Source organism: Nilaparvata lugens, chromosome 3 (genome assembly GCF_014356525.2).
Source record: "Nilaparvata lugens isolate BPH chromosome 3, ASM1435652v1, whole genome shotgun sequence".
NCBI classification, from domain to species: Eukaryota; Metazoa; Arthropoda; class Insecta; order Hemiptera; family Delphacidae; genus Nilaparvata; species Nilaparvata lugens.
Window position 1 is genome coordinate 71,720,158 of NC_052506.1, and position 25,482 is coordinate 71,745,639.

The 25,482-nt window shown below is 36.0% G+C and overlaps 1 protein-coding gene across 1 annotated transcript in view; it reads right to left on the reverse strand.

The window, feature by feature from the left end:
• The window catches only part of LOC111046550 (neural-cadherin), a 680,352-nt gene that overhangs the window by 536,905 nt on the left and 117,965 nt on the right, over positions 1-25,482 (reverse strand). Inside the window, exon 4 of the mRNA XM_039422881.1 lies at positions 9,639-9,647. Within this exon, the coding sequence (XP_039278815.1) occupies positions 9,639-9,647 (9 nt within the window). The remainder of the gene's footprint in view (positions 1-9,638; positions 9,648-25,482) is intronic.

The following is a 25,482-nucleotide window of genomic DNA, read 5'->3' on the forward strand; positions in this document are numbered from 1 at the left end:
CCTCTCCCGAATGCCGTCCTCTCCGTCCTGATGTCGGCCGTCCGGTGTCCTCGGGCGCTTGCGTCTCCGGGCCTTGCGGTGGTCGCTCCTCTTATCCGGTAGTCCGTCCTCTTGGTCCTCTATCCTGGGTTCCTTGGGGTGCCTTGGTGGGGTCGAATGATGCACGGGTGCGGTGGCGGTCTCTTGATGCGCGAGTGTGACTTTCAAAGCGGGTAGTATGGTGGCGGTCTCTTGATGTGCGGGCTGCTCTTCCTGCGGTGATGGGTCTTCGGCGGGAAACAATATACTTAAAATGGGTTGTTGCTTGCGGCTGGTTTTAATTGCATGGTGGGCGGCGGTTTTTGATGGTAGGCTGTCTTGTATTGACTTCTGTTTTTCTAATATTTTCGGTAAACCGTTCACAAAGGTGGTATATGAGGCTGTAGTATCTTTATTTTCTCTATCTATTTTTTCTGAGCTTGCGTGGGTTGTATCGGGGTTATCATGTATTCGTAATTTTTTAGCTGTAGTCTTCTCTGCGTTTGGTGGTGGGTTATCTTGTGTCTTTTGTTTATTTGATCTGGACGCATGCTCTAATGTGTAGTTTGTACTTATTTGATGAGGTGGCGGTTTGTAATTTCTATTGTAATTATTCTGAGTGTAATCATTATTTGTGTTAAATCGATCACGGCCATAATATAATTTCTTTTGTAGGTTTGCTGTGGATAATGATTTGTTTGACATTTTGAAAGCTTCTATTATTCCAATTATTATTGTGTTATGATCATTTCGGTGTTCAAATTGAGGAGTAGGTCGTGAGCAATCATATGGTACTGATTCATAATTTTGGCTGTTATATTGATTAAATTTTGAGTTATGTTGATTTGGTGCGTATCTCTGGTCTGAACGGTGGTTTGATATTGCCATCACAGACTGTATGCCATATAAATGATTTATCAGCTGCTTACAATCAGTAATGGGTTGTGTGGCGAGTGCCATTCTAACTTGATACGGTAGCTTCTTAAAATAATACTTGCTAATGCCGATTCATTAATGGGCTCGCTCAATTGAGAATTTTTAAACTGTAGGGCAGTGACGAAAGTGGTACATGCACCGTCTAAGTTAGGGTTGAAATCGCATGATATAATGTCCGCTAGCACGTCCAACTGTTTACTTCTGCTCCAATACTGTTCCAGGAAGACAGCTACAAACTCATCCAATGATGTAAATTCATGGACTCTACTCCGAAAGAACATCAGGGGTTCGCCAATCAATAAATTAGTCAAACGGAGACGCCAAAAATTCCAAGAGGTAGGTGCAAGAGTTTGTACTAATTTTATCTGATCAATGAATGGTTGAGGTTGCAAATGGCGATCAGTGTTATCAAATTTTCCTAGTCCTTGTAATATACTATGTACGTTGAGGTTGTCTGTTTGAATTCCTTGAGGTTGTTGTTGAATATGATTTTCCAATGCTATTATTTTTCCTGTGTTATCTGCCATTGACTATTATGTGTAATTTTATTTGCGTTTATTTCTTGATTTAGTTGAGTCAGAGTGGATTTCTGAATTAGTAGAGTTCCATTTAAAGCTTTACAGGTTTCAGTGTTTTGATTGATGCTACCTTGCAGTTGGTTCATTTTTGTGGACATATTAATCTGTTTGTTTTGTATTTCTTTAATATTGTTAATATTTTTGTCAACTGTAGTTGTTAAGTTTTGATTGGCAACGGTAATCTGTTTGTGGATTTCTTGGTGGCAATCGGCCTTAATGTTATTTGTTATATCCTGAATAGGTGTAGTGATTTGTGTATTTAAGTTGTCTATCCTTTCATTGAGTTCACATGTAACCGTATCTAACCTTTCCGATAATCCTGCCGTAACTTTATCCTGACTTTCTTTTTGTAGGGTTATCATTGCTTTTAACTCTTCCCTATGACGCTCTACTTTAGTTTCAATATTATCCAACCGTTGTTCTACTGATTTTATAGCGCCTGTGGTCTCTTTCATACCCTGTTCCACTGTCTGTTTATTTTCCTCTTTTACTGTAGCAATCTCCTTTTTAATCTCCTGCATCATACTATCCATTGTTTTTTGTAACATAATGTTGAAAGTGCTACTCGTTTGTTCCATTATTACCTTTTGAAGCGGATCTAATTCTGTGGTTGAAAATATACTTTGTTTGCCCAGGTGTGACTCGGCCTCCGGCGATGCGGGTTCTGCAGACTGCTCCTCGCCCCCTTCAAAGTTGATCTCTACTATCCGTTGATTCAAGGGTGTGTCAGCGGCGTCGATTCGAGTGGAGGATAGAGGTTGCAGACCTGGTGGATCGAAAACTATCGACCCGACGCTTCCTGGTTCCCTTTCTCGTGGCGTATTGGCATCTACCGTGGTGGGGTTTGATGTGCTCGGAGTCGACAAAGTGGGATCTGTGCAACCGCCGTACATATATGAAACTTCAGAGTTTGCGGGAGTGTGATTCATTATGTCAAATGGGATAAATGCTAATTAAACAGTGATAAAAAATGATAAGCGAAAATGCTTAAAAAAGAGACACAACCGGGACTTACAGTGAACAGTGATGTGTAAAGTGTTTGGATACTCTTACAACAAGGTATTTATACTTAAGTTTTTTACAATGTTCTAGCGCCCCAATGTTTTGTTGATTTATTCTTGGTTAGTTTACAGGCTGCGACTTATTTTCCAACCGGCTTAAACACCTAATATATTTTTGACTAGAAAGTAATAGCAGTTTAGGCTTATAAAATATAATCTCTCTCTATAAACATGTAATTTTTCACAGTACTAATAATATAAAATTTTCTTTAAAACATATAATTTCTCTCTATTTAAGCTCTTGTTTCCCCAAAAAGTAATACAAATTTTCCTTCGCCAGTTTTCCTCACAACTCGTATAAGTTATCTATAATTTTCATATGGTTATTGACCTAATTTCAAATAATTATTCAATGAGCTTGGCTCTCATCATCAGTCCCACGTTGGTACGACATGTCTTTCTGTCACGTTATTCTTATATTTAAATAACGATTAGCCTCCTGCTTGGCATCAGTCGGTAAAGCATGAGATTTAATATAATTAGGTCGTGGTTTTCTAATAGTATTCAGTCTTAAAAATCTTGATAGGCCTAGATATGGGCTTCTCCAATAACTTGTAATTCAATAAACAATAAATATATATATAAATGATACTTATACTATAGAGTTGAGGAATAAAAAATAAATTGCACACCATGAATTTCATACAATATTACATAAATAATGCAAAGATCAGTCGAGGCAAAAAATATATATAGAGCGATAAAAAATATAATATAAAAATAGAACAATATTGAAATCAATAAAAATATCACAGGCTAAACTTTATATTCTAGATTTATGGCACGAATCATTACCATGTGCCTTTATCTTGAAATCATATGCATTCTTTGGCATGTAGCTGTGACATGTACTTGCTAATACTTGTCGACTTGGATAATTCAATCAAAAATATGTGCTCTAAGATCAGCTTGATAAATTAGCCACTAATAATCCAAATATATATATATATTAAAATCTCTAGTACTTAGTAGATTTATTTGTATCGAATATATATTTTTATCTCAGGGTGCAAGATTCGGCACCTGACGGAAATAGGTAGAGCCATTCATCTAGTGAATTAGAACTATGATAAATTATCGCAAATTGTATTGCAAAAAAATTAAATATTGTATGCATACGTTTGATAGCCTAGATTTCGTACTTCTTTGATTAAATAGAAATTTCTAAAATATTGATCTATATTTTTCTTTCAATTAAATACCTTTAATACTAATTTTTACTTGCGCAAGTATTACTCTTATTAATTTCTCAATTTATAATAACCCTTTCGGCGAGCTAGCTTTGATCATCAGATTATTCGAAGCACTAGGGCGCCCATCACTAAATTCAAATTTAATCACTCACGTGTCGAAAATCTTCTTGTAAGCCGCCGATGTCGATCCAACTCCATGTGGTCCGGGAATATGGTAGCCGGAATCGTCTCCTCCAAGGGGTTATAAATTTAATAAAAATGAAAAATGACTTCTGCTTCACAATAGCATCACGAAGTCTTTTAAGAAATTTAATAATTTACTTTAACTTTAATTTACAAAATTATTAATAAGGTACTTCGCTCTAAAATATTTGGGGTCCTCTTATGGTGGCATCTGGCTGGCGAGTGCTGGTTCTTCCTTCTCAAGTTTTACAGATCCTCTTTCCGACTTTCAAATTAGCATAAAATTAAATATCTCAATCCTCCGCCATTAAATTCAAATAGATCTTACAAAAAATGCCAAAATATTGCTTATGCTTATGATGAGTATAACAATTTAACGGATGCTAGAGTAATATTATTGGACTGCATAACAATAAGATACAATTCTATAATAGTTATGGAATATAATTATTATATTTTATATTTGTTTGCTTTTTAAATGAGAATTTGTGTTTATAAATAAATTTTATTGATTCCAAGACTTTATAAAATGAAAACTCAGAAAGTAAAAGTGCAAATATTTAGTGAGAAAAGATTAAGAACCCAATACATAACCTATAAACTTGAGTGTTGATAGGAAATGACATTGGGTAATACGGCAAGGCAGAACATCCGAAAGGATCTCTCTGCCGATAAATGCCATAAGAATAAATGAATAAAATAAATGATTAGATTCGAGAGAATATATTCCAGTGATTCCACTAAATAATACAGTCATAGGATATATGAAAGAATGTGAGGGTGATATTTAATCATCCTTCTTACCACGCAAGTATCAGCTCATGTGGGGATCAACCTCAAAAAAATCAAAAGAGAGAAATATGAATGAGCTATAGTGGAGGAGAAATGTGTAGATAACATCATACACTGTCAACATGAGTGGATAAGAATATTTATGTAGAATATTTAGGTCCCAATTAACTAAAGACAGTCTTATATTCTATTAGAATATGACTCACTGATCCTGTGACAAAATATACTATGACAAGTGAAAATATACTATACTTGCAAAGAAGTTAGTACATGATTCTGCATGCTACGAAAATAGAATATCCACTTCCTAATTGAATGAGACACTACAGACATCAGACAGCTCCAATTAAACTACTGTAATTGGGACCAAATACAAGGAAAACTTGATTGCAGAAATTAAACTGTTGATTCTCTGAGATTTTGGTGAGTGGAATTATCGCTACTTTTGGTGATGGACGACCTGGTTGCGGATTTGGATAACTATTTATGGCAATGATAATAGGAGTGATTTCCTAAAAATTTCATCGAATTCAAGTTTTTGCATTTCAACAACAGTCATAGCTATTTAAACCTGTACCCGAAGTAACTTCAACAAGTATTATTATCTTCTGGTTGAAGCTTATTAATAAACTGGGAAAACAGTTAGAGAAAGACATAAGAAACAAGGGAAGGGAAAAATTTATTTTTAAATCAACAAGAGATTATTATATTAACATATTGAAATTTGATATATATATTTCCAATAAATAATGTACGAGAATTCCAGAAACGGCAAATCCATTGTTGAATTGAATTGTGAGTTCTCAAAAATCACAAATAGTATTTAATTAAGAGACTATCCTCAGTTTATTTTGTAATATCTCTTATACTGAAAAAAATCATTTATTCTACTCCAGGTTACTCTTTCTTATTCCCTCAATATTCGTTCAAGAAGTTCCTTTAGTCTATCATAATAGACATGTTCATGCAAAATCGATTATTTCATCAATCATTGAAAATGAAACCTCTCTTTCCAGTAACCTATTAATATACATATTCAACATATACTTTTAATATATGCATGCGAATGCAATAAGTGCTTTATCTTATTGTTTCTTTTTTGTTATATTTTTTAGGGAAAAAATTCCATTTCATTTTATTTCCATATAAAAATAGTTCTCAAGCATTCATTTGAAGCGGATCGATAGAGACAGGAATACTCATGAATGCAAAGAGGGAAGAGAAGGCAGTGATTGGAGCTGGGAGAGTAGGTTAGTGGTTTGTGCACTCGACAAGCTTCGAGTCAACTTTGATAACTATAGGCGACAGTTTCCCGCCAAAGAGGAGCAAAAAGACTGCGATTATTAGCGAACTCAACTTTTGTTATAATGTGCAGGATAATGGGAGTCTAAGTTGTAGAAAAGTTGCAGAAAGTTTGCTGAGAGAGCCACGTGATCGCGTTCAGCAAACAGCCAAAGATCAAGCAGTATTTCACAAACTAAGATGAGGGTTGGCGAGGGGAAACCGAGCTCCAGGTCTGACATACCAGCAAAAATATCGCTTCCGTACACTGCTTGCAACAAAACGATAAGACTCTGCCAAAACTTCGTGCAATACCTACTAGCATAAATCACTCGTTTTCTATTTGATCAGTAATGTATTGCAATCAATAATAATTTCATATCGAATTTTGTAAAATTCATTTTCAAATCATTCCATTAAAGAGAATTCTATTTATTTATTTTATTGCGGAGGATGCCCATATGAGGTTCCCGCATTCAAATGTGTAATGGAAAAAGCAGAGGTGATTTGATGGGATGATCAAACGTTCATGCCTACTGGCCGGATTCGAACCCACGATCAGATAGCGTTAGCAGATTGAAGGATTCAACGTGGTCTCGGCTATCCTGGCCGGTAAAGGTTGGAATCTTTGGGGATAATATCCTTATACAAGGAGATTGCTGATTCAGAGTCCAGTATTGAACGTATCTTTAATATCATAGGAACTTATAGCAGGAATTAAGAACTCTAAGGGCCGGTTTCCGAGCTCGGGATTTGGCTAAGTTCTAGACTTTAAACAGCTGGAGTAAGAAAATTGGCTTTCCGAAACGGGGCGTAATCGTAGTCATTGTCAAAGTCACGTTTGAATTAAATTTCAATAAACTAGAAAATTAAACACATAATAAAATAAAGAGAAAATATTTTCAAGTTTAAGCTATTTTGAATTATTTAGAAATGTTTAATTTCGTCAAGGAAAAATGTTTGCAATTGTAGAAATAAGAAAATAAAAACTGCGACTACTGTTATAAAAACTGTGACTACGCCCCTTTTTGGAAAGCTAATTTTCTGACTCCAGCTGTTTAAAGTCTAGAACTTAGCTAAATCCCGAGCTCCGAAACCGGCCCTTAAGATTTCGGTTTTAGCACGAATCTTATTGTTTGTATTACATTATCAGATGAATTTGGAGATTATACATACGCTATGACATTTTCAGTCGCTCTGCATAATATGCCAATTTTCTAGTTTTGAAAATGTTCAGTCTGTGCCAGTACTCTAATTTGTTATTGGTTGCATAATTTTGTACTATTGGGTAGAATTTGTTCGCATTCTCGAAAACAATAAATCAATAAATATTTTTGAGTATTTCTACTTCATAAAATTAATATCGTAGTATAATATGCTAATCAAGCTTTTTCCATTTGTCAGACGAAAGCAGTCAGTTGGACTAGCTATTCCTTGATTATGTAGGACTAGCGAGTTTTCAAAGAAGCCAAATGCAAGGAGATGTGAGGAATATCGAACAATCAGTTTGATGAGTCATATACTCAAGCCCTTCCTGAAAATCATACATGGGCGGATTTTTCGTAAATGTGAAGAAGTAATGGCTGACACTCAATTTGGTTTCAGAGGGGGATTAGGCACAAGGGATGCCTTGTTTGCAATGCAAGTCCTGGTTCAAAGGTTCCAAGATATGAACAAGGATGTATATTTATGCTTCATTGATTATGAGAAGGCTCTTGACCGAGTACAGCACACCAAAATGCTGGAGATCTTAAAGCAAATGGGGTTGGACAATCGGGATGTCAGAATTATTGCCAATCTCTACTGGAACCAGACAGCAAATGTCCAATGGGATAAGGAGTTGTCAAAAGAAGTAGAAGTTCGTAGAGGGGTAAGACAGGGCTGTGTGTTGTCACCAACATTATTCAATTTATATTCAGAAGCTATCCTCTCTGAGGCTCTTGATGGATGCACATGTGGACTGGTTGTCAACGGTGAAGTTGTGAATAGTCTTAGGTATGCGGATGACACAGTGTTGTTGGCTGGAAGTGCAGATGATCTCCAACTGCTGTTGAACCATGTGAATACAGCCAGCAATAAGCATGGATTGTGTATGAATGTACGCAAAACAAAGTTCATGGTTGTTAGCAGAGAACGTGTCGAGGCAACAGTGAGAATTGCTGGTAAGTTGGTGGAACATGTACAAAGCTTCAAATATTTTGGATGTTGTGTCAATGAGAAATGGAGTTCCGACCAGGAAGTAAGGAGTAGGATTGAGCAGGCAAGGGCAGCATTTTTCAGAATGAGAGGGGTATTATGCTATCGGAACCTTGCTCTCAAGACTAGAATTCGTTTGTTGAGAAGCGAGTTTTCGTGTCTACGATAAATTGTTTCAGCTTTATCAGTTCAGAATTGTGGAATTCTGTATAGGAATCTTGATTGACTAGATGAGGAATTAAAGTTTAAAAAGGGAATTCCTATTGAGAAATCAGCTACCACTTTAAATGCTGGATTGTACAACCAACTCAAAAAACTACGTTGCTGCAAGTACAACTATTAAGTACAACCAGTTCAAACCCCAGGTGTATTCCATTATAAGTCAATGGCTGACAGTTCAAGCGATTAATTCGTTACAATAAACGACCCTCGTGGTTGTTGCCAACCAATTCAAAATTGGTGACAAAAAACGCTCCGAAATATACATACGTCTCACTTGAGAATTAAATAACACACGAACATTGTGAAAGCATATGCAAAAAAGGCTCCGTTCACGGAGGGTGAGTTCTAAAGCGGTCTCGTAATCTATTCAAATTGGAAAGTACTATTGATTCTTCGAGTACTTCACCCCAATAAAATGACACGCACGAACACATACTCACGGCAATTTACTGTTGAATTTCGGGCGTGTGAAACCGCCAAGCTCAGATCAATCAAGAAACATTCTAATATGCTTGAAAAATTTTTGATTCACCCTTATTTCATTCTTGTTCCTTGAACTTTCTTCATAAAACAATGAACGTTCAGGTTGAAAGGGTAGGAAATTATGGCAAGGAGGAAAATTGACATGAGTTTAGGATTTTTTATCGGTCAAATAATGATGTTATGGTACTTAAGCGCTTTACGTTTTCTCACCTATCCAAGAAATAATCAACAAGATAAAAGTGAAAATTGCTATATACAGGCAGGATTAGCCGAGATGCGATGAGGCGTTGTAAGTTCTTAGAAGAATTATCGTTAGAAGAATTACGTCAACGATACATTCAAAATCAGTGTTTAGGTATCGGGTTACCTAGTATTCTTAGCTTTATGATTGAAAAATTCTCTCCATAAAGTAAATGTTTTCATTCCAACCCCATGGGCCACATGGTTTGAACATTCTAAATCAACGGTTGGAGAGAGTCTAGAAGTTTCTCTTGTCAAATATGGCGAGTGAAGCCAGTAGGCTACATTCAAAGAGTTGCATCCATAGAGCATTGTTTTACTATGCTGGCGAGCAAAGCGAGCATTGGGTGACAAGGAGGTGGTGCAGACTGGATGGATAAGACGGGTGAAGCGAGCCTGCCGGCTAGTTACACCATACAATCATATTCATAATTGTTTAAAAAATTCATACTCACATCTTAATCCTGTTGGAAGCATGGAAAAGAAAAGAAAATACTTAGTAAATGCATAAATTCCACACAGAGAAACAGTATTATTCAATGATACATGCAATACTAAACATATTCAATCTTCGCATTTCAAGGTTAATAATAAATCAATTTTAGAATATTTTTTCGTTATCAATAATGAAATTACAAACACAGATCAAAGATGAAAATTCAAATTGAAATTAACTCATGTTTATTCATTCCGATAATATCAATCGGGAACTCTCTTTTGAAACAATAATTCGAAAGAATCTTCTCCTCTCACATTAGAGGATGAATAATATCCCAGAGGTTGTATTCAGCACAAGCAAGAATTAGATTTTTCGAAATACCAACTGTATTGTTGAAAGAAACATTAAAATAATTGTAAACCTACACTTCAATTATTAGTATGTGCATGTAATAAACTAATAATGACCAAGTTTTAATTTTCTCGCCATAGATTAAAAAACGAATTCAAATCCATTTAGAAATGCACTATTGCTATTTCATCTTATTTTTCTCAAATTAATAATGAAGAATATACAGCCAGAACATTAGAATCTGGTTCATTACCGACCGTAGACGTAATATTTGAAAATTTATACAAATTTGGAGAAGTTATCAAACAAGAGAATTACTGTCACACAGTTAATCAGAGTTGGAGAATTTTGGAAGAATTTTCTATCAAAACCCAGCAAAGACAACGAAAGGATATTTCTTTCAAATCTTTGCACGAATATAATTAACTTCCAATCATAATTTCGAGTGATTTTTCTCAATAAAGAAGTAAATATTTCTTTTGATAGCCAACGGGGATTTGAAAAATATTCTATCAGAAAAATATCAAAGAGAACCTTCGATGAAAAAATATAATCAATAACTATACTGAAGCGGAATGGATAAGCTGTATTTCCCTTGTTTTTTTCACAGGAAAATGAGTTATGACAACCTTTGTTAATGAACCGTATCAAAGAGAGGGGCTGGCTACTCTGAAATATCAATAACTCATTGACAGCTTATTACCTACAAAAGACTATGATATATTCCTATGGAAAACTGCAGAGAGTGAAAATTACGAGAAAAAACTCTTTATAAAATTATAAAATGAATTCGTTCTGGATTATTTTTACTTGAACAATATAATAATTACAATGAAGGATTTAATAATTACTATTGAATAGTATTATACTCATGAAAATATCGTAATTTTTTCAATAATTACTGAATATTATCTAGTCTAAATAATGAGCATTTCCATTTTTTATCGATGAATTTGATGGTTGAGATACAAACATTTAAAAATGTCAATGATCACTTATGATTCAGGATAGTGGAAAAATTTAATTCTATGGAATTTTTCAGGTTCGTAATATTACACTTAAATTTCAACAGTATCAAGTATTCAGTATAGTTGATATAAGTAGTTGAATCTGAATTCTGTGAATCCTGTTTGATTATTGAAAGAAACCATGCTTTAATCTTTAATGGATCAAGTTTCCACTAAAGGAAAGGCGGTAAAGAAGACACTGGCAACATCTCTAATTAATTACATTTAAAAGAAGCATCCTAAAGTCATTCAACATTTTTTGGCGAGAAAAAGGTTCAAATTGATTCTGGGTATTACTCAATTATAATTGGAAGAGAAGTTTGGAAGTGAGTGGAATAGGATGATGTTGTATGTACTTTGAGCTTCAATGTTATAATTTCAAAGGTTTACAAACATAATAGACCTTCTTTTCCATTGAAAATTATTGAAGATTTTAACAATTATCTATATTGTGACATAAGTTTTGCCTTATCATTCCCTGACTTATTCTATGGGAGAACTTCCAATACATGAACTTCAATTTTGTCAAACCCGTTATCCTAAATGATACTTATACTCACGACCAGTTGAACCAATGTCAAAAATCTGAACGTTCAGTCAGTTTTCCTCACCTGAAACAAAAAGAAAGACAAAATTAAAACCATACACAGAATTCATTATTCCCTACTAATTCAAAATTCAATTCCCACTACTGCAAGCTATCAACAAAATTGTAGGATCCATAAATCGTAATGTGTTACAATAGGAAAAGAACAAGTTCTTCAAACATATATATCAGTCCACACATACACTCATCAGCCTATGTAATAGGCTATATGTAATAAGCTAATCCGAGATAAGGAATTCAAGGCAAAAATCATCCAAAGATGTGCAATTAAATTAAAGCGTGTAAAATTATTTTTCGTCAGGACTTCCACAAGTTTGAACCGTGAGAACATACTATTCAATTCAACCGTTCTCGACTCTTGTTTACACGATTCGATAAAACCCAATGAAGTTGTTACACTAAACATGTGTGTTAGATCATTTATCAGCTATGTTGCTGTTCATTCAATTTACAAGTTTTGAAAATTATAGCCCAGTCAATTAGCGACGCATAATCCCAAAATAAAAGCCAAGCGGGCGTAGCTGATGTTTAGTGTAATTGGTGCTTCCGGAGACCACCCAGACCAGAATGGACGCTGCCATGGAGTAGAGTGCACTCAATATAGTAGTATAGGTTAACAAAATAAGCGCCTTTACTTTGTACGCATTCTCAAAATTATGTTTAGTTGGAATGAGAAATTGGTTGATTATCATCACATCTATATTTTTTCCAAGTGAAAACTTTGGAAAACAGGAAACTTTTTTCCAAGTGAAAAAAGATAGATGTGAAAAAGTACGGGAAAAGGTGAAAAAGTATAATATATGACAAAAGTGAAAAAGTACGGGAAAAAGATCAGAGGTATCAACAATACTGTGATATGCTTGCTGTCTTATTTTTGTATCAATCAGTTTCCTAATGTAGTGCAATATCAAGATGAATTTCCGCTTCAAAATATCTAGAAGCTACGAATATTCTTCTATTAAACTGTTCCTAGTACAGGACGAAACTTTAGGAAACAGCTTATTGGAATTGATTTCCATAAATTGTTCGCACAGTAATGACAAACAGTAATAATGTTTCCCAGATTGTTCTCTGTAGAAAGTAATGTGAAAAATTTTCTCAGTGAACATTTCATTCAAATTAACATCGAAAATTAGATCAGTTGATGGAATATTAGTGTATTGTTGGGATTTATTTATTTATTTAGCGTATGGCTTCCAAGACACCAATCAGTGTCCATTTACATCTTCACTTCTTCAGGATCATAATATGGTAATGATCCCTTGTCTCAATATATAAGAATGAACCAGGGGTTTGCGTTATCCAAGGTGCACCGCGAGGAGGCGAGCTAACATTACACCCCATTGTCGGAATGTTGAATGTTGTCTATTCTCGGATCTCAGTAACCGTATTCATACGATCGATAATAATATTACACGGCAAACAAACCGCATGAATAATTCCACACTACCTCGAGCACTAACACAACTTTATCGAACGTTCCCAAAGTTTGGTAACTGCGTTCGCTGCTGTTCACAGCCATCGTCGCTAATTCCGAAAGACGGAATCTCAAGGAAGGATCTGGATAAGAAGACCACGGGGATTAGTACCCGAGCATAGTAGTTGGAAATATCAATCTAATTGCCAACAGCGGGCAGAAGCACTGGGAAGACGGTGCTAGTAGTGTGTTTAAATCAGTATTAATCCGGTTATTAGGGGACGAGAAGTAGAAGCAGGAGGTTGTTGTAGAGGATCAGTGTTCTTCGGGGAGGTTTGAGGTCGGGGTGATGGCAGGAGTGGTTGGGGTAGTTGGGGATTTAGGGGGTTGGGAGAGGGGGGGTGAGTCGTGCGAACGACAACCGCTGTGCCATTAAAACCCGGGGCAATATCTGGCTGGTGCCTCGGCAAAATGCCGCCTCCGCAAGTTGGAGGTCTCCCCTACGCACACTTCATCACCGGCAACAATTACCACTGCAGAGGACTCCTCCATCCTCCATTCACCACGAGCCACGAGGGTGATCTTCGTCATTTGTGCAGACTGCACTATCATGCCCCTCCCCTCAACACCCACATCGGACTTCACAATGCTGCAACATTGACAAAAACTCGAAACAAAAGAGGGCTGCTCTGTGACTGTTCTGAACACGTGTCTTTTGAATTTTGATGCGGAAATATGAATGAGACGATGCAATTTTCAAGGTCGAAAAATCGCAATTAATTGACAATGGAACCAATTTTGAGGCGAATATGAGGAGGATGTTGAATATATGAATGACACGATGCAATATCCAAGGTCGGAGAATGGCAATTGATTAACAATGGAACCAATTTTGAGACGAATATGAGGAGGATGTTGCTCATACTTCAATAGAATAGAATGACTTTTTCATTTGATGACGTGGCGATGTTTGGACAGTTATGTCAACTCTATTACTTATCCACTGATACAGGACTCCCTATTAAATCCTGGGATGATAATCCTGATATTTGTGTTGATGAAGGCTATTGATATTCCCAGAGACTACATAAAGTAAAGAATACAGATTCTATACTATCTGAGTTTTCCACTCCGAATGGGAAACAAGACGACTTTACGATTCACATTTATCACTATAGTGAAAAGGAAGTGATATACTTTATTTGAATGATCAACGATTTTATTTGCCAAATTGAATTGAGAAAGGTTCTTGTTGTAATGGTTTTCCCACGTATTCTGACTCTGATAGTTTAAATTCAAATGATTATTCTATCCTTTTGGAGCTACGATTCTGCTCTACAGTGTCGAAACAAGTCCAAGGGGAGAGAGGAAACTAAAATAGTGCATATATAAAATAGTGCATTCAAACTGGGAGGCAAAAAATGAAACGATCAAATTCTACTTCATTCACTCGAATTAGTTAGATTGATGGAAAATGAAGGATAATCAAGAAATGTATATAGGAGTAATATATAAATAAATAGGAGATAAATTCATAAATAAATGGGGATTAATATGAAGTAAACCAATAAGGAATAGATAGGATTGTACTTGATCTGTATTAGGTATGGAGTATAGTATAGCGAGACAGACAGATTGGATCAATGTGGATCGATTTAATAATTGTATTAATTTATCTATTCGGGGTGATATGATGGAAACAGAAATTTAAATTACTTGAATAAAATCTAAACTAGTGAGAAAGTTAGCATGCCACGAAAATCTTCTTGGAAAATTTCTTGATTTTATCTTATATAATTTCTGACTTTACTAGTATGATCTCTTATATTAAACTTATCTAAAACTAGTAAGATCTCTTATATTATGTTCCTGGGAATATGATTAATATGCAATGAGTAGCACAATGAACATCCAGTAATATACAATTTTTTGAGGAATAAAATCAATCCAACATGCTTGAAAGTTGATGAGAGTTATAATTCAACTCAATTCTACGTTATACACATCAATAAATCACCAATTTATATGGTTGACTAGCATGCTATGCTGCAACTTTGTAATTTAGCAAGTGTCGTTTCTCGATGCCTTTGAGAAATAAACAGTAATTGAAACACAAAGAGCAATTTGATACGGTGAGGCCACGTGAGTAGGTTGTAGGTAGCAACACTTTCCACATCAGGACACTGGAGAAAACAATGAAAAATAGTCGCTTTTGGTGTATGAGTAGTTCAATTAAGTTGGGCTTTATATTCATTAACACGCACCTGAGTGGCGCTTGGTTGTGATTGCGCGTGGGCCAGTTGAACGGAAAGACAGAAATCCCGAAAGGGCCAATTACACAAGTGACCTGCAATTTATCGTCAATCGATATCACACTGCGCATGCGCACTATAAAATACTCCAGTCGTTAGTTCAGGACCAGTCACGTTGCTTCCATACATCTTCCGTGCGACGTCTGAGTGCCCATTAACCGTATTTCCCGTTCAAAGGTTGTATTATTGAAAACGTAAAGAGTTTATTCAAGGTGGAAAGCTAAAATATAATTCTCTTCCAATTTCCATTGAATCAAATTAAATGGAAATTGAGTAAAAAACATAAATCAATCTTCTATTTTGATAGGGAAAGATATTAGCGCTTTGTTATCTCTATTAAATTAAAAATTACAATTTTATCAAGTTTCGAATACAAACTCTTTTACCCACATTTACAATACTAAGAATGGTCATTATTTTGTGATCATTGTAACAAATTTATTTTCATTCCTCATTTTTGCCACTTCAGAGTTTCTCACTAACTTATATGTAAATAATTTGGGTTTCTGGCTAGGATAATCACCCGGAGAAATCTCTTTAAAAAACTGAACCTACTTTATTATTCTCCTTATTCTATCTGTTCTGATTGAAAATCGCAGCAATTCGAGATGGATTACATGCTCCTGAATATTAATTTTCTCCGGGATAATTGTTTGTTTCCGATAAAGACTGGATCTGAATGATGTGAATCTTTGTTTACAAAGTTTGATAAAAGACAGGAGAGTCGAGAATATAAATTAATTTGGAATAGTTCAACTTTGCTCAGAGATTCTCCCAAATGTACAAAATTTGAGTCCAGAAAAATGTGGCTAGCAGGAAATTTGACTACTTGAGAGAGCAAAAATATCAGTAATCGATGTAATCTTGGAAATAATGAGTAATGGTAATAGAAAAGTAGTGTCGAAAAATAAAACGCTGAGGTTATACGGGATAGAAGGAAAACAAACACTACACACATGGGATGGATTTTTCCTCAGGCCTCTGTTATGAAATTGTAATGGAACGACAAAAGAAAAGCTCATCGTAGACCATAACTTACATTGTGGCGCTCTGATTTTTACGGCCTCAAAAAGGGTCCGTAAAGTACCCAAGTAGTCGTTGGATTGCCACAGAGTATTTTGGAGATTTAGCTTCAACTATTTCTCATTCAAGCTTCTCTATCACACACATTCACATGTGTATTCTGGTTCTCTCTCACTCTCTTTCTCTCCTTTAAGTACTTGAAATAATAAAAACTATACATTACTCTTAACTGCCTCTATCTAAATCTTTTTTATGCTTCTCTCAAAAATATTGTGCTCTGTACTTGCTAGTGATGATACTGTAGTAATGTTAAACAAATATCGTTCTTAATTTTTGGGAGGTTATGTTTGACGTTCCACTAGATTAGTCAAGGATATTGAATTCATCAATTCCAGAACTAATGAATTCTTGGTAGGGACTGACGGTCAAGGGAAAACATTCAGGACGCTATCATACATTACTACCAAGTTATATCTGTACATTCAATTATCGTTGATGATCGTTGATCGAAAATATTTAAAAGGGTGATGTTTGATATAATTGCAATATTATTATTCATATAGATTGGATCACTTGTTTGGCATCCTTCTTAGCAGTATCAAAGGCCTGTATCGTAGCTGTACATCTATCATGACTTTCGTATACAATTTTTATTTGAGATTATATTTTATAAAGGTGCGTACAGATATACGCGCCGCGAACATGAGCAATTCACTTTCAATCAGCTGACTATATCTGTATTTTTACAGAAACAGTATAAGATATTACGGATATAAAAAGCTTGGCATCAGCTGATTAAAAGTGAATTGCCCATGTTCGCGGCGCGTAAATCTGTTCGCACCTTAATACGATTCATCCCAAAAAAACGCACAGAATATCCACTTTTCCAAATCAATAAATCTTAAATGAAGTGACTCGAAAATACTCAAATCTCTGGTCATTTTTCATCTTATCACACATTTCCAATTCCAAGTCATTCACGTCCAAGTGCCAATTCCGAAGTAGGAGTGAAAAAACATTCTCATCAACGAGAAGGATGTAACTATTACGATAATATTATATTAGTATTCAATTCTTCGAAGGAGAAGCATCACAAATATCTAACAATTCTCTACAAGTGCGAACAATATTCACCCCACACACTTACACGAACACAAATAGAAGAAGCCAAGATAGTATATAGGTTTGCCAAACTATCGCAGTCTTCTCTATTTCCAACATTCGTCAGTCATAACTCCGCTCACGCCTGTGCTTTCCCTGGCACTACCAATTTCCTATCAGCAAACCAATCAGCCACATAATGAGCACCATCAGCTAACTCCAGCTATCAGCTATCGGGTTGAGACATGATGATACTAGAAATGGTTGGGGAGTGGACCAGGACTGGGATAATCACATTTCCCCTTGTTATTTTCCACTTTCCTCACAGCAAATCCGCTTCCTTTTCTGTCGCAAGGGTACAAAGTCTCTCTCTCACTCACACACATCTCTCTCTTTCTTACCCACCATCACTTTCTCTCTTCCTCTTCATCTACGTTCTCATCTTCTCCAACTGCTTTCTTCTCTCATCCTCTCTTTTCAGCTTCTAATTCTGAGGATTTCTGAAACAGAATGTCGATCGAACGGAAACCGCTCCATTTCCCTTCAACAAGAAAACAACAGGGAAAGAATAAGACGCCGACTACGATCTTTCTTCATCAGAAAAACTGACTTCTCCATCTCTGCTCTGTTTTCTTCCTAGCTATCAACTCCCTTGATTCACCTCCTATTCATAATTTTGTCACTCATACTCTATTTTTACTATTTGCTATATTTATCTTATCTTCTGCATGAACACAACTCCTTCATTCATCATAAGATTTCCTCTCCCTTTCCCCCATTGCTTACCCTAATTTTTCACCATTTTACTTTGAATAATTGTCATGTCTCTTTTTATTTTTTATAGACCTTATTCTATTCTTTCAAATTATCCAACCCTTATCCAGCTTCCTTATCATTGCTTCGTTCTATATAATTTGCCTTCGAATCACTTTATCTTATTTATTTTCTCCAGCTTAAACTTGGATTCATTTATAATCCTTTCTCTCTTCATTCAGTTACTTTCAAGACAATCTCCTTTGTTTTCTCCCTTCTCATTCTCCGCTCCGCATCATCATCAGTTTTCTACGCGTTTTCGTCCTTCTCTTCCGAAATCTTGCGTATTTTCATTGTCACCTTTCATACTCACCATCCACCCCCCTGAATTTCTCTCCACATTCTTTCCCCTGAATTTCCTCACTATCCTCTTCTTTCACTCGTCACTTCCTTTGTCACATCTACTCCATTTTCTTCTTCATCTTCATTGTTGATCTCTCCAAACTTTCCTCTCACTCTAACCTTTCTCCCCATCGCCCTCCATTGCTCTTCCTTGTTCCAGCAATCTCTTTTTTCGTTTCTATCTCTCCTCCGTCCATCTCTCAACATTTTCCTTCCACTTGAACCTGTCTTATTTCTCACACTGTCTCCTTGTTTCAGTTGTCTCATCTTTGGTCACATCTACTCCATGTGCCAAATAATACGGTTTGAAGCACGCCTCATGCATAAGACTCGGTCCGCTGTTGGTTCACTGAACACATTCACGGATCACCAATTTTTCCTGCGCTATTTTCGGAAAAAGAGACCCAGACATCTCTACATGTCTGCAACCCCAACCCACGCTAAACAGCAACCCTTGCTGCCGGCACTCATTCATACCACGTCTAAGCAAACATCATGCGGCCAGCGTGACACTGCTATATTAACACTCTACTACTTCTTCTTCTTCTTCTCCTTCTTCCTCCTCCTTCTCCCCCACCTCATCTTTATCCTCCTCCTCCTTCTCCTTTTCTTCTCATTCGACGTGGGAGAATAAAGAGTCTCGTGATACGTGATATAACGCATTGACTATGAAAAGCGTTTTTGTGTAGATCTCTATAGATCCCTTATTTGGAAACAGCTTATGATTCGCAAACCACAAACATTATTTATGTTCATTGTCCAGGTGGCTGGAGTAAGAGGGGGAAGATTGCTTGACTCGAATTCTTAATGATCATTCCATTACAAGATTTTCAGTTTTCGACTGGAATTTTTATGTCACTTTCCAAGATTTCAATCAGTTTTCAATCAATTCACGTTTTTCTTATATTTGTAGTACCAAGTTGTTCAATTATCATACAGCACTTTGGAAATAAGAATATCTACTGGTCTTTAAATGCTCCATTCAACCACAGAAGTAGTTTCCCCTTGATGTTCCTGAAGTCAATCATTGATCAGGAAATTCCTAAAGCTATCGAAAAAGTTTTTTAATTTTATTTTAGGAAAAATCTCCTACATTGGTACAGTATCTAAGAACTTGAGTATTTCTCATTGATTATAAGTAGCCGATAGAAATCCAATCGACACCAGCAAGGAGATGTGGGAATTGTTCTTTTCAATTGAACAAGACTGAATTGCCAAGGGCTTGCTTGTTACTTCCGATTTGTGATCTGTGATTGTTGAAGCGTGCACCTCCTTCAGTTCAAGGGCTTGCTGTTGGAGCAAGATGCTGTGCACTTAGAAAGAGTTGAATTACGAGCCTCTCTCTGGTAATGTGCTGCCATCAGATTCACTCCGTGTTCTATAAATTCTTTTCTGCTGTTAACAAGTCGACGAGGTGAGGCCTACAAGACGAGGAGAGCAACTGGTAAGCCGCTTTTTAGCGCGCGCGTAAATCCTCTTAGGCCATTAATCTAACAAATCACTCTGCTCTACCACCAACAATTCGTGGCTCCGAGTTGGCACCACTGGCATTGGTGCATATACAGGATTTTCACAAAATTATAGATAGATATAGAGGAGTGTGATAATATGGAAGCATTAGCCGACTTAAAAATTGCGGCAGTCACATCATCGCGCATTTTATTGTTACTGAGCTGTTTTCCCGCCATACCGCGTAGCCATCATTCTTAGCGAATTAAACGAGCGCATCCCATTGTTATGCCGTATAATATCCCGGTTACGCGAAATGGAACAGTAATTCCCATATTCATTTAAGCGGTAGGCTCATGTTTTATTTTTCTCATCATAATAGTATGTGAGTTTACAGTGGATTTAGTGCCGATTATAAGAAAGATGATTAGAATAGCCTGTGAGTGACTAATGATGACAATTATTGACAAAAATTCCAAGCTTTCACAGGATATCCGATATCCTGATTTTTCACATGAATTTCATCTGATCTTGAATACTATAGAGCAGTTGAGTGACGTTCATACATGTTATTGACTCTTTCACTTATACTTCAGATTAACTAGGAATTTGAAACTGTAGATATGGCTATGAATGTTACTGATTGAAAATAATGCAAAATCATAAATAATTTTCACGAAGAAGAAGGAAATAATCCGAAAATTGTGCATCCCTTTGATTAGCACGAATTATTGAAGAGGACTATGAAAACAAAACTGAGAGAGGTACGGAAAATCTGCAGTGTTTGCAGTACGAATGAGTGAATCTATCCAGCAAGGAATGATGCATGAAACTATTGGTCCTTTATGGTGCAAAATGGAGGAAAACCAACATTCGACTCATATGATGTGTACGTATTGAGAATTAATCCGTTAGAGCCGAAATGCGATGCAAGGCGTGAACAGTGAGAACGAGTAAACATCGATATTCGTTTGTTGACACAAAAAGTGATGCAGTTTGCATTTGAACTGACTATACGCAGACAATTTTGCAAGATTTTATATCTATATCGACTTGCTGTAAGGCCTATTGCCTCCCTTTCGAATTTGTTGGGAAGAGGGAAAGTTCAGTGTTTGAAGAAGATCCTTCGTTGCTAAGCAACCGTTGGTTGTTATGGAGAGGAGTGAATGAATGCATCCCACTCAGCTTTTGTTAGTGTCTTAATTCAGTAAGTTTTTCTTTTCTTCGCGCTCATTCTTTTCTCGAATCTCCCCCTCTCATCTTCCCTTTCCTATGTAGTGCATAATTTCGACCAAAACTTGAACCCTCTTCATTTTTGCGATTTTCTTCAAACTGAACTTCTTTGAACATTCATCACAAGTAGGCGCTATCACCACTATCTTGCCAAGAAAATGTAATTAACACATCGTTTTTCTGTTTGTTTGTCTCTCTTTCATCTCTACTCAATCTCTTTCAACTCTTATCTTATCTAATCTAAACTAATCTTCCAAGGTAAAATTTATTTTAACTTTCACAGGACCATCAATAAATAAATTCATTCAAGATGAGGATAATAAATTTAAGGTTGAAACAATAATTAATTTATCATGACCATCATTCATGTGTTGATGATGTTCAATGAACGAGAGTTATGAATGTAAAAGGAATAAGTTCAATTGATTGACAAATCCAACCAAGGAACGAACACCACACTAAAATCCTCAAATTCCGAAACAAGTGACACGAATACCAAGAGAGCGAAAAGTTTTAGGAAGAGTGATACAATGTCTCTCATGGCACTGCTATCCGAGACACATTTCAAGAAATAGAGTATACACCTGTGCTCAAGCTAGTTCAGCGTCGAAATTTAATCTTGAGGATTTTGTAAAGTGACTCGCAAAGTGACGGCTGTCAACAGTGTGCAATAATGCTGAAGAGGTTTAAATAACTTACGAATACCATACTCTATTTCTCAACTGATAATATGCCTAACAAAGACGGCGGCCAAGAAACCTTCTCATAGCGCTGTATTTCTTTTGTAGGAAACGTTTTCAATAACAACATTCTGCATCTCATATCTGATATGCCAACGCTTTATATCTTCTCTAACCTGAATCACTCTACAGCTTTACAGCTCTACTACTCTACAGCAACCTCCGCAAATAGTCACGCCGTATCTGATCACATTGAATAGAATGAACAAGGTTATTTAATTTTTTGTAAGATGTTAAGTCAACAGCTGTGTTAGCTTGAATGAGTTTATAATAATTGCGGTCCGGCAATGAGATACAAACGTACTTCGATTTTCTGTATTATTTTATCATATTTGGAAGTAAAATGACTTGAGGCTACCATCTTCCAAAATCAGCATTATTTATCAAATAGATTTTGATATATTTCTGATTAGAAATCTATCTTATTTTTTAATCTAATCATAAAACAGAAGAAATAGTGAAAATTCAAAAAGGGTGTATATCTTAAGCCGTGTGCACACTGAACAAATGTTCGACATACATGCTCGGCAAACATGTTTGTTGAGGGGCTCAGGAACAAACATTTTGAAAAGATTGGATAATCATTGTTTGTCAAACAATAGATTACTGTTTTTCCAAACATTTGCAGTGTTCGCTGTGGAACATATAACCTGTTCTCCCCACTTACAAATATTTTGTTTGATGACGCGTCCACACTGGCCACGGGCAAACATTGTTGGTCAAACATAGTAAAATTTGCCCAAACTGTTTCAACAAACATGTTTGTCGAACATTTGTTCAGTGTGGACACGGCTTGAGGAATGATGTGTGTGTACGCTGAGTTTGGAAAATGATAAAGCCAATTATTATTATAAATTGTGAAACATAAAAAAACAGCACAGAATATTGTTATTCCAATACAGGAAATTTGAATTGCATGAATAGAAGACAAAGATAGACAGGTAGGTGCGATTCCCAGCTTTCTCACTATGGACTAAGAATTTGGAGAATGTGCCTGATTCATAAAATTCCCTGTATCGGATCACTGACCTTCAACCATGGATAACGCTCCGAGAATCTGAGTTGACGTGTAGCTATAAGATAGAAGGAATATTGGACACTGGAAATCAATAAAATCGTATTTTGATACATGGCAAGACCGAGAAAAGACTTTCATTCCTACGAAACAGAATATGATACATGCCATTCTTCTTGGAAGCACGCTACAGTGACTCAATGCAATGAAAAATTCCGAGCGATACGTTCAATATGCGTCTCAGCCAAGGCAGATTCCATTTCACTGGCAGATTAAAACTTTTCCAATCTGATAAATAAGTCACTGTCTAGAAATGTGTGAAAATATGGAGATCCTTTCAATTTGAATTCCGTTTTGTTTTTGTAGACTATCATCCAATTTACAATGAGTTGAATGGAAATACCAGGTAATTATCAATATTTCTGAGATATTATAATGATGTTGTTTAAATCCCATAGGAGCCTTATTCAAATAGAATTTTTATTGGAATCACAAGCCTGTGATTTTTCATGAAAATGAGGTATTCTAATATTTTCTTCTGGACTTCCAATGTTATCTTGTTATGGCTCAAAAAGAGCGAAGTAGTGAGTCAATCTCATGAGCGAGCGAACTTGATCTGTGAAATGGTTCCAAGAAAATGTGTGTTCATCATTTCGTCAAACTGTTATCCAGTTTTTGTAAAGCAAAATGAAAATCATCTCTGAACTAGAACTTCCAATGTTATCTTGTTACACCTCAAGAAGAACGAAGTAGTGAGTCAATCCCATTAGCAACAAAACTTGATCTGTAGAATGGTTCCAAGAAAATGATGTGTTCATCATTTGGATTCGCATCCTTAGACTGTTAACCAATTTTTTGTAAAATATACAAAAGAAAAAAGGAAAGTCATCTCTTAACTAGAACTTTACTCGTTCAATGATTCACTCGATCAATGCTTGTACAATTTATTATCGAACTATAAATGCCCGATGTCATCTGCCCGATGAACTTCGTACCGCCAAATAGTTGATGCATTTCATGACAAACTTTGGCTGGATGCACACCTCAAAATCTATAACCCAGACTAACAATCCTCAAATCCAGACCATCCTATTGACCAAATAATCAGTTTAGCAAACTCTTCCATGTGCATGTACGACAAAATCATAACTGAGAAATCAATTGATCACTCATATCATTAATCGTCATGTAGTTCTAGCTATGCTAGTTGCATAAATCACATGTGCTCCCACGTTACTCCACTTACTCAAAACATGCAGGGGATTTGAAACTCTTATAACTCTATGACGATGAAACCTGATGTCGGAATTAAATTGGAGAATCGAGGGTTTCGATAGAAATTAATGGTACAAAATTGATGACTTATATCAGTAATAACTTCAAATACCAACTTTCATTGAAAACTTGGAATGTAATAACTGTAACTAAAATAAATGTAATTGAATGAGTAACTGATATTTGAATAAGTAGCTGGCTTTGGGGGATTTTAATGGATTTCATTTATATAGATAAATATCCAACTCCAAAATAAATAGTTTACTAAAAATCAATTAATTCTAAACACCGAAGACAACACAATTATTCGAAACAAAGCAATGTCTTCAACCTGAGGCCGCACTGCTGAATGGTTACACACAGTACAGTCATTTTGTTTTTAGTCGAGGCGTTTAGAATAAAATACATGGGTGGTTATGGAGCAGCACACACTCTTGTCTACTATCTATCGACGGCTGCTGGATTACGCAATGATTATAACAGCTAATTTTTATTTCTGTGTGTGGCCAGCTCACAAAAATCTTCTCCCATAAGGATTACATGTAAACTTTGAAGGACCGTAGGAAAGAGTCCCGTTGTCAGATTATAAATTTGATAGGCCATAAACCTGGTCCTGAACATAACGAACAAAACTAGAAAAAAATCATCAAATTCAGTGCACACATAAAAAAGTTATTGAATGTCGAAATTTGAGGCTCGATTTTTATTTATATAGATAGATGAATGAATGAAGGAATGAATAAATAAATGAATGAGTGAATAAATGGATGGATGAATAAATGAATGGATGAATAAATGAATGAATGAGTGAATGAATAAATAAATGAATGAATGCAGGCTAACCCAAAAACCTTTCTCATGAAGGAAATAGGTTCTCGACAAGAAGAGTAATAAGATAAAATTATAGGTGAACGGGACTTGATTTTTGAAACAGATGACCACTAAGGAGCAGGTGACAAAGAAAAGCTGGCAATCAAAAAGTGTAGTGAGTGTGGCGAATTGCTGACCAGACCACGGATCCCAGATGACAGTGACAGTCGGCGAGGTGTCTGTCACGCTTCCTCAACCATGAAACCGCAACACCACCGCCTCTTCTCCTCCTCATCCTCACCCTTCTCCTCCTCATCATCTTCCTCTTCCAAGTCCTTCTCCTCCAATACCTTCTGTTTCTTGCA